The sequence below is a fragment of the Pelobates fuscus genome, chromosome 9, assembly GCF_036172605.1.
Source record: "Pelobates fuscus isolate aPelFus1 chromosome 9, aPelFus1.pri, whole genome shotgun sequence".
In the NCBI taxonomy this organism is placed as follows: Eukaryota; Metazoa; Chordata; class Amphibia; order Anura; family Pelobatidae; genus Pelobates; species Pelobates fuscus.
The window spans coordinates 28810107-28820921 of NC_086325.1; the positions used below are offsets into that span (position 1 = coordinate 28810107).

At 40.5% G+C, this 10815-nt stretch overlaps 1 protein-coding gene across 5 annotated transcripts; it reads right to left on the reverse strand.

The window, feature by feature from the left end:
* Positions 1-730: 730 nt before the first annotated feature.
* Positions 731-9136, reverse strand: LOC134572659 (uncharacterized). Of its 5 annotated transcripts, none has more exons than XM_063431757.1 (4): positions 8727-9136; positions 2343-2508; positions 1555-1694; positions 731-1461 (listed from the first exon to the last, which is right to left on the reverse strand). In XM_063431757.1, exons 2-4 carry the CDS (start codon positions 2479-2481, stop codon positions 904-906), a joined length of 837 nt encoding a protein of 278 aa, XP_063287827.1. In that variant the 5' UTR covers positions 2482-2508; positions 8727-9136; the 3' UTR covers positions 731-903. The 5 variants fall into 5 exon arrangements, with proteins under 5 accessions (XP_063287827.1, XP_063287828.1, XP_063287829.1 ...); XM_063431758.1 differs by having other exon boundaries at positions 2343-2511; XM_063431759.1 differs by lacking the exon at positions 8727-9136 and adding an exon at positions 7926-8338.
* Positions 9137-10815: the final 1679 nt, after the last annotated feature.

Consider the following 10815-nt stretch of genomic DNA (forward strand, 5'->3'; position numbering starts at 1 on the left):
GTCCTTTAAGGACGCCTTTAATGGGTGTCTTTCTTGCAACCACTAGAGGCGACAGCACCTCCATGACCGAGTGAAACTCTGTTTTTCAATCAAATGATGCTGATAGCGTTTATTTGGAGGAGTGTGGTGTTACTGTGCATGCGCTCTCACCCCTAGTGCTTCTATGAGTAGTATTGGATTGGGTGAGATCATGGGAGTTGTCCGCTTGGATACTGATGGAGGCTGCGGTAAAGGAGACTCCACACTGGTCATTAAAATAGATTCATCTTGCATTTTACAGAGCAAAGAGGGGGCAGTGATTACATCAATAGAAGGGAACATACTGTCCTGAAATAACGATTGTTATTTTTAGGATTATTGATTTCAATTAAATGTTTGTTGGCTTAATCAATGCATAAGTTTATATTGGTCAGATGAGGTCAGTTTGTACTTGTGCGACTTTTATTGGTTCGCCATATCTCTATATTAATTTGTATGTATTGTCTGTGTTCAAGGTGTTTAAAATAAGTTGTTAGGCTTCCTAGTTTTTTTTTTTGTATATATATCTAAGACCTCAAGTTACTGCATTGATCCTCCATTTAACACTCTTGGTTCACTAATTGTATTAATAGATTTGGCCTACTAAAAATGTAATATGGTAAAGCATAATAGAGTACAAAATTGAAAAGTTTGGTGTATTTACATACCCTTGAGCTTCAGCTATTCACAAGAGTGTATTTTGCAGACATGCTGATAGTAAAATCCGATTTATAAACTATAAAAGTTAGTATGTACACTTTTGTTGTCATCTGAGGCTCAGCCCCATATAATGTTTCTGGGCACTTTGACAATAAAATATATTAAAAAAATATTTATATACATAAATATCCAGTTTGGTAATAGTCTTGCGTGTGACACTTTTGGTCATACAACATCCATTTCACTTCCTCCATTTATTGTTGCTTCTTCTGAAGACTTGTTTATCAATGAAGTATCAACTGCTTTCTCCAGTTGCAACGCATCCTTTTCTGATGGACTCTTTATTTGCTCTAACATCTTCTCCTCTCCAGAAGATGACACATCTTCACTTGATGATGTTCCACTCGATGACGTTCCGCCGCGATAAACCCCACTCCTCTCCATTGCTCTCCGTAGCCTGTCCCACCCACCTTCTTCCCCTTGTAAGGCTCGATTGTAAAGTTTGGTGTGAACCCTGAGTTCACGTATGCTTCGTTGGGTTTCCCGTGTTCGCCGCAGGAGAGCAAGAGAACGGAGGGAGATATCCAAGATTTGAGGAGGGGCGTTATTGCTTTTGGGTGAGGTGGGATACTGGACAATTGGAGGTGATTGGGGGGTTAAAGCTGGAGGAGTGTTCAGGCGCGGGGCAATCCGAGGGTATGAGCGTAAGATTGGCAGATAGGATGATGGAAATGGGCGCTTGCGGTGGCGTCGTACTGGCTTTTGAAGCAGAAGGAGTCGTGGCTAAGGAAGAAGAAAAAATTAGGGCAAGTTATTTAGCTATCAGGCAGATTTATCTTCTTTTCTATCTCTTTTATTTTACAACTATGTTCTTACCTGTTTTAGTACAACATTTTGCAGTATGTAGATAGGAGTATATGTTGCCTGAGAATGTGCTGATTCTTGTGAGCTTTTGGACACCGCAACTGCTGCTGATCCTGCTGTCTCTTCAGAACTGAAACTCTCTGAACTGCTGTCTACAATAGGGAAATACAAAAGGTGGGACATTAGACGTGACATTTGGGGAGAGTGGAAGACAATGTGATGTGTTTAAAAGGTGTGAGAAAGCAAGTATGAATGAAGGCAGAGGAAACATTACACTATGTCAAAAAAATCTCTTTTCAAATCAAAAAGGCAAGTGAGAACATAATCTCTGCCAAACGGAGATAATGAGAACTATAGGTGTAAATTAAAGTGGAATGTCAATTTATCCGAATTATCTCTTACACGATTACAATAAAACATTAAAAAGTCTATAATTTTATCCTTTTTTTCAGCTGACAGTTAATATATCAGCGGTGCGTTTTATCAATATAAATCCCTAGACATGCAGTACAAGTATGTGCATATCTTCTACAACTGGTATTTAAAAGGGGACCCCAAACACCATAACAACTGATTCCTCTACAGGTTATGGTGCTAAATGTCCCTGTCTCCCTGCACATAGCTCCTTCCAGTTACAGCAATCAGTATAAATCAGGTGTAATAAGCCCCATCGTGTACAGTATGTGCTTGTATGCAAGTTTCCATGTGCCCTAACACATTCCTTCAGAGGTGTGTGAATGATCTTGAGCCGTACTCTCATATTTTGCTCATTTATAAAACAAAGCTTATGTATTGCTCACCTGAGTACCCAGAGTCCTTCTCGCTGTCTCCTTTCTCCTTTTTCACCTTGTCTTCCTTGGGCTGTTTGTCAGCTTGGCTGTCTGAGTGGCTCTCTGTCTCCTGTTTGGGGGAACCTGTCTCAGAGTATGAGGATTTCATGACTGCAACCAGGGGATTCAAAAGAAACTGCTTAAAGTAAGAGAAGAACATAAGGAGTTAGAGAATGGAAAATAGGTTGCGACATTCTTGGAACATAATTTCTTAATGAACTTTTATTTTATTGATGTGAAATCCAGCAGGCTTATGGGTAAAATAATAATAATACTGTTAGGACTTCAGAACACCTCTGATGTAAGATATAACCCCTTGTACCATACAGGGACGTAACTAGGAACTACTGGGTGCAAAGGAAAAACATCAACACCATTCACTCCCACCTAAGCAATACACCTCTGTTGGATGTTTGTGGTTTGGTTGAGATTGATGGTGTGTATGTGGGAGTGGACTGTGTGGGAATACTGTCAGAGTGTCATTGTGCATGGGGTTGTCTGAGTGAGGGTGGCAATAAATGAGTGTGATTGTGTGTCAGGGGCATCTGAGTTTGATTATGTTTAGGCTTGCGTGAATGCATGTGGAGTGGAGTGTGAATGTGTGTGGGGTTAGCGGAGTCTGATTGTGTGTTAGGGGTGTCTGAGTGTGTTTGTCTAGGTGTGAATGCATGTATATTTGTTTGAGTGTGAATGTGTGTGGGGTTAGCAGAGTGTGATTGCATGTGTACTTGTCTAGGTGTGAATGTGTGTGGGGTTGGTTGAGTGTGAATGTGTGTGGGGTTAGTTGAGTCTGATTGGCTGTGGGCTTGTCTGAGTGTGAATGCCTGTTGGTTTTTCTGAGTGTGACTGTGTGTGAAGTGTGTGTAATATTAACATAAAAAAAGTTGTTTACCTCATTCCCCCCTCCTGCTTACCTTTTATGCAGGGAGGGGGTTATAATCCCTGGTGCTCCGGTGGGGCTATGATCCTTGGTGTCTCGGGGTGCTGCTGTACTCATCCTTGGGGAGAATGTGGTCAAATGCTCTTCCTGTCCGACGCTCATTGATTGAGTCAAAGCATTGTCACAGTACCCCAGTGGCAGCACTCGGACTCATCCTCTGAGCACCAGGACTGCAAGGGTGCACTTACCCAGCGCTCCATCGTGAACCTTAACAGTTATTTAATATAGTGCCAGAATGCCAATGTATTAAATAGTGCTTTTGCAAGGAGGGGCCACTGACTGGCCTGGGCCCCCCCTTGACAGGTAAAACTCCAGGGCCCCGTCGTAATAGAGACCGTGACCCTGGTAATTCTGCCAGTGGTACCCTGGCTTGTTTAATTATGTAAGAAAGTGGTTCAAAAATTTAGGAACTTTTTAAAAACACTTTTTTTGTGGAGGAAAGTAGTCAATTCAGATTAGTTGAACTATCATTCTTGAACATATCATGAATACCCAATTTCATATTATCTCCCGGGAAAAGCTAATGAAAGCAAAAGATCACCAGGTTATGTGTATAGAAATACAGAGATGAGCTATATCGCGTCCTATTCATAGATTGGATAGGAGGAGGCCTGCATCAGACCTCACACGTTATACAAGGTTTACTTTATTAGGGTATACGAATGCACAGAATACGTTTTAGCCAATGAGGCCTTCATTGTGATAAAATAAGTAAGAACTTGTGCATTCCTTTATGCTAATTAAGCAAAAACTGTGTTCATCCATCTTCCAATATGATGCTCCAGTTTAAAGGAACACTCGTAACGTTAAAAATAAGTTTATATATTATAAGAATTAGTGTAGGTGACTGGCCTTGAGTTTAAAAAAACTCCATTAAACGTATGTTATCCAGCCCCAGGACAGTCTCATCTGCAGCCCGATCCCCAAACAGTGAGATCATCAGGCCTGTTGTTCTCTGGTCCGGTCAGGTGCTTTTCACAGGAAAGCATTGACAAACAATGGTGCTTTGTGACAACCTCCTATCCAGTGCGTCGCAAAGTTTGATGGCACTGAGCGCTAAGATCTTAAGGAGGAAGTGTCTGTTCGTCTCACTGCACTGGTTATAACACAGATTTCTTCGTGTCCATTGCCTCCCTTATGTGTTAAACCATTTTCAAGCAGTTTAACAAAAAAACAGAGGTTCCTCCTCATATTTAAACCCTGTCCCCTCTTCTGTAGTTTGGCTAAAGCAGATGTAAATTCCCAGATTATTCCTCCAACTTAAGGTCTCATTGATAGGTCGAGAATGTTGGACTAACCCATCCCACCGCGCGGGAAGCCTATCATTGTCCTTCAAGTTTCTTATCTTTCACATTATCTAAACCCCAGCCAAGGGCCCGAGATTTAAGTTACAGGAGAGTAACGTTTTTGTCACATGTATCAAAAAGGTTTTAATTTAAAACCGGGGGGAGGGGTGCAATGAGATGTAGAGGTTATGGTGCTTACAGTGCCCCTGTATGAAAGACAAACTTCGCTCTCATTTTATTTGTATGCAATGATTATTAAAAGGGCAATAATTATGTAATTAAATGATTATTAAAAGGGCAATAATTATGTAATTATTAAAAGGGCAATAAATATGTAATTATTTGCTCGGTGGGCTTGGGTGTTCAGAAATAATAATGAGATTCATAATTAGTTTTAAAAAGTATTAAATGCCAGTTTTATAATACTATGCCATTACGGCAATATGGACTTAGCATCACTAACGAGAAAAATTTCGAACAATGATCAGCACAGCTATCCCTATCCTAATCTGCAAATAACTTTATACATTTGTATGAAGAATAAAATATGGGGGAACTATTATAATATAAATATATTATGCCCAATGGCTATCATTTGTATAGATTTCTAAATATACAAATAACCACCATCGTTATTCACAAATACAATGTCTCAGACAGGTAACTTCAGGTAGTCCAACATTGCAAACTATGGTTCCAAGTTAAGACATAAAAAACCAAAACATTCTATTTTTGTCTTTAAAGGGGACCAGTCCATCAAATAAATGAGTTTTAAAAAGTGTAAATAATGTTCACACACTTTGTAAACTGGCAACTGTACAGATTCTGAGCAAGATGGTGATCGAAAGTCCCACACACTGTTACATAATCTGATGACTCCCATATGTAAATAAATGACAACACATTATGTAAGTGGATCCATGGATTGCGTATGTTACAAGGAAGTGAGGAAGAATGGAGTTGGGAAATATCACACATTTCCGCACATTTTATTTAAAGTTTTGGGTCTCTTTTAGATTCGGTTATGGTATTTCAGTTTTTCCTGAAGTCTAAAAAAAAGAGTTTTCTCCTCCTCAACCCAATACAGGATTATTCAATAATGGGATCATTTGCTAAAGTCCAAACACAGTCTGGATCACCAATATTTGGTTAAAATTACTGAATTACAACCGAAATGTGGAATTCTCATATTAACTGAACGCAAATCCAGTTGAAATTTAGTTTCAACCAATTAAGAACGTCTAATTTGGTACCATCTGGTGTCTGCTTTAAAATCAATTATTCTCATTTGCAAATTATATATAAAATATAGGATTTACATATTTATAAAATATTTATCATACACAAGCTATGAAATAATGAGTAAACATTAAATAGTCTAAATGTAATAAAAGTACATAAAAAATGATATAGATGTTATAACATATAATTATCAGTGTATATATAAATTCTATCAATTCCAGATCCTAGGCATTCCATTGCTTCTAGACCTGGTCAAATCGACATGCTTATTTACTAAAAGTGAGAATTTAAAATGTAAGTAGCAGAACTGGAATCATAGGTGAATTTAGCTAATAAACCTGCAAGTCTCCATTCTCTCTAAATTACCTGTTTTGTAAGATTCGGGCATTTGTAAATCTTTAATATACAATGTCAGGATTTTGCAATCCTAATGCCCCTAGATTAATTATTTTTCCTAGTCTAGACTTGGGCCACAATTTTAGGTAAAAATTAAAACATAGGCCATGTGGAATATTTTTAGAATTTGTCTCTTGGCACTTGAGTGTACACCATGTTACAATATACTTTGATACATAATCTCATGTCTACCGTGCTTAATGTCCATTTATCACGCAGACGCAGTGATAGACCAGGCAGGGATAGCCACAGGAGGTTTTACAGGGAGGACAGGGGATTTCTATTGGCTCTCGTACTTCTAGCTATCATTTAAATCAAAGTGAGCAAAATCCCAACCATATATCATGTATCTACCCCTAAACCGGTCCTTATCGGTATCTCCCCCTGAACTGGTCCATATCTCTTTATCTCCCCCTAAACTGGTCCATATCTCTTTATCTCCCCCTAAACTGGTCCCTATCTGTATCTCCCCCTAAACAGGTCCATATCTCTGTATCTCCTCCTAAACTGGTCCATATCTCTGTATCTCCACCTGAACTGGTCCATATCTCTGTATTTACCCATAAATTGGTCCATATCTCTGTATCTCCCCCTGAACTGGTCTATATCTCTGTATCTCCTCTAAAGAGGTCCGTATCTCTGTAGCTCCCCCTATACTGGTCCATATCTCCGTATCTACCCCTAAACTGGTTCACATCTCCGTATCTACCCCATAACTGGTCCACATCTCTGTATCTACCCCTAAACTGGTCCACATCTTCATATCTACCCCTAAACTGGTCCACATCTTCATATCTACCCCTAAACTGGTCCACATCTCCGTATCTACCCCTAAACTGTTCCACATCTCCGTATCAACCCCATAAGTGGTCCATATCTCTGTATCTACCCCTAAACTGGTCCATATTTCTGTATCTCCTCTGAAGAGGTCCATATCTCTGTATCTCCTAGTGAACTGGTCCATATCTCTGTATCACCCCCTAAACTGGTCCACATCTCCGTATCTACCCCTAAACTGGTCCACATCTCCGTATCAACCCCACAACTGGTCCATATCTCTGTATTTACCCCTAAACTGGTCCATATCTCTGTATCTCCTCTAAAGAGGTCCATATCTCTGTATCTCCTAGTAAACTGGTCCATATCTCTGTATCTCCCCCTTAACTGGTCTATCTCTCTGCATCTACCCATAAACTGGTCCACATCTCCGTATCTACCCCTAAACTGGTCCACATCTCCGTATCAACCCCATAACTGGTCCATATCTCTGTATTTACCCCTAAACTGGTCAATATCTCTGTATCTCCTCTAAAGAGGTCCATATCTCTGTATCTCCTAGTGAACTGGTCCATATCTCTGTATCTCCCCCTTAACTGGTCTATCTCTCTGTATCTACCCATAAACTGGTCCACATCTTCGTATCTACCCCTAAACTGGTCCACATCTCTGTATCTACCCCATAACTGGTCCATATCTCCGTATCTCCCTCTGAACCGGTCCATATCTCAACATCTCTCTCTTTCTGCCCACAAACTGCTCCATATCTTCATATTTCTGTATCTCTCTGTATATGTATCATCCCCTCTTTTTGTGCTCCTTTTCAGTATGTCTCTTCATCTCTCAATCTGTATCTCTCTCCCCCTCTCTGTATGTCTCACTCACTCTCTGTATCACTTTTTTTAAATATACCTCTCTCCCTGAATCTCTCTCTGTCACCGTCTTTTCTTCGCTGTCTTTCTCGGTGTTTCTCTCTCTGTATCGTCGTGTTTCTCTCCCATACCACTCCCTCTCTAAGGAAAACAACCTCCTCGTGTCTTGCTATGTGCTTTGCCTGAGGACAATGCCAGTAACTCTCTGTACTGTACTCACTGTACCTGCACCTCCCTTTGTACTGTACATACCTACTCTACTGCCCTGCCAGTGGATGTGTCACTCACTCCCGAGTCTGTCTAAACATCATGCTCAGACAGCCATTTGCTAAGCTCCTTGAGAGCTGCCGTCCCACTGAAGTTGGGATACCACGTGTCCTCTCCCTGTGTGGGTATTTCTTCTCTAAACCCTGTGAAGTAGCTGCTCATGAGCTTATCTATCTATCTATCTATCTATCTATCCATCTATCTGTTTGTCTATCTATCCATCTATCCATCTATCTGTTTGTCTATCTATCAATCTATCCATCTATCTGTTTGTCTATCTATCTATCTATCCATCGTCTGTCTATCTATCTGTCTGTTTATCTGTCTATCTATCTACTGTCTGTCTATCTATCTATCTGTTTATCTGTCTGTCTGTCTAACTATCTGTCTGTCTGTCTGTCCATCCATAATGTCTCACCATCTGTCTGCACATCAATCCAAGTCAAACTCTGTCTGTCCGTCCATCCATTTACCCAGTCTGATGGATTATCTGTCTGTCTGTCTGTGCAATCTACCATCTGTAGCGCTGTAAGTTTATCAGTCTCGGTACGAGCACGTGTATCACACATCTTACCTTGTGTGTGTCTCTCTGTGGTCTCTGTGTCTCATCCAGTTGGTCCTCTGTAGTCTGTTTGATTTGCTTGTCACGCCTCTCTCGCCGCGCTCCCACCTCTCTCTCCTCCCACTCCTCGTGTTCTGAACATTATCTTGTATTTAATCTCCCAGTCAATAAATATATCCAACTCCCTGTCAATCAGTAATCACCGAGAGCTCTCTGTCAGCCTGCCTCCCTACCTATAAATGATATAATCATTGTCTGCTAATGGATTATATTTATCCAATCTCTCCTTTAACGAGTCAAATTTATTCTATTTTTCTCTATCTTTTTTTCTATTTCTTTTTCTCCCTCACACGTTCTGGTTTTCTCAATCACTTACTCTCTCTCTATTTTTATCCCTTCTTCCCCCAACTTGTTTATTTTCCTCTCTTCCCCTTTCTCTCTCTCTCTCTCTCTCTATATATATATTTTATATGTGTGTGTATATATATGTATATGTGTGTGTATATGACTGCCTCTCTGTCGTTCTCTTTGCAGCTCTGATACATGTATCATATGTATCTCGATACATATGCCTGCCTCTATCACTTTATCTCCTTGTGTTTTCTTGCACACTCTCCCCCCTGTCCATGCAGCGTGTCTGTGTGTGTGATCAGCCTGAGCTGACGTACGGATAACACTTGCTCAGCCATGTGCTGGGATTAACCCATTTGAATCAGAAAGAGGGGGAGCGCGTTGGTAATGGAGAAGGGGGTGGGGGGTAGGGGGGTGGAACGACAGTGCAGGGCTAAATAGCATGCGTGTGGAATAACAACAGTCATTGCAAGGGTCAGATTCGTGACAGCAGAATGCGAGCGAATAGAAAAAAGGCAACAAAATAACTGGGGCTAGAATGCACAAGCTGCAATTTTGTAGGTGCATGTGGTGCAATTGTTAGAGTCGGGATTACGACCACCTACCTCTAGGCGAAATGATTTTAACCCCTTATCAGTGGAGTCAGTAGAATATTTTCTGATTCGACTAATATTCAACTTTATTTAGGTTGCTTTAATAATTGTACAGCGCTACAGAATCTGATGGCGCTATGTAAATAATAAAATAATAATAATAAACTCTACAGACTATGTTGGCATTATATAGATAAACTTATAGCAGTAATACTCATAAAACTTATTAAAGCTATGCACATAAAAGTACTCAGGTGGGGTTGAATATTAATTACATTAATTAAAGAGCACGCATCTCGTATCACGTCTTTTATTATTTTTTTGGATGTGTCACTGCGGACCACAGTTGGGATTTACAGTATATCTGCTCCTCCCATCCCAGATGTTCTGTTCCCAAACAGTATTTCCTGCTGGACGACTATAAGCTTACACTTACATAATATTTGCGCTGTACAAAACAGGAGACATAGAAGGAGCCACAAGGTACAGAGTGCTCTTCTGGAGAGGAGACACTCCCCCACATGTCCCGGGACGGGTGCCAATGGTAACACAAGAGAACGAAAAGTAACAGGACGACAGCCAACTTTACAACGTGTATCCTGCCAAACCGTGTAATAGTGTATAACAATAAAGTGTATAAATCCCCCGATAATACTGGAGTGTGCGAAGACACATGGGTTGTATCTTAAACAGATATTAATTGATTTGTTTTTCTTCCAGCAGTCAGGAACAAAGCGTTCTCCGTAACTATGGGGAATTTTCATTTAAATGCTCATCTTCAGACTTCCTTGAATAAACTCAATGTATTAACCAGGCTGAAACCAAAGTTTCCTATATATCTACCCGAAGGAGAAGGACGCAAAAGGGGAAAGGGGGAGCAACAGCCCCCCATCCACTCTTATACAGGGTGTTTTGTGCTGCATTTTCAAAGCATCTTCCTGCTTATTAAATCCAAACAGGGATTTGTGCTGCTGGCTGCCACCAAGATACTGCCAGTAAACTAGGGACAGAGGGAAACAGAGCAGACCAATTACCAGCCCAGCACTGCATTAGTTAATTTGCAACCTTTTTGTTTTTAAACTGCTGGCCTGCGGTCTCAAAACTTCAGCCCTGCATGCGCATTAGCCTTCCAATGCTTTCCTATGACAAAGCATTGG

What these genes read in the sequence shown, in the direction of transcription:
- LOC134572659 (XM_063431756.1), bottom strand. Translation starts at nt 2,532, where the DNA reads ATGTTCTTCTCTTACTTTAAGCAGTTTCTTTTGAATCCCCTGGTTGCA. An exon ending in GAAGGACTCTGGGTACTCAG is followed by an intron (nt 1,695 to 2,342) that starts GTGAGCAATACA and finishes TCCCTATTGTAG; the next exon opens with ACAGCAGTTCAGAGAGTTTC. An exon ending in AAAATGTTGTACTAAAACAG is followed by an intron (nt 1,462 to 1,554) that starts GTAAGAACATAG and finishes CTTCTTCCTTAG; the next exon opens with CCACGACTCCTTCTGCTTCA.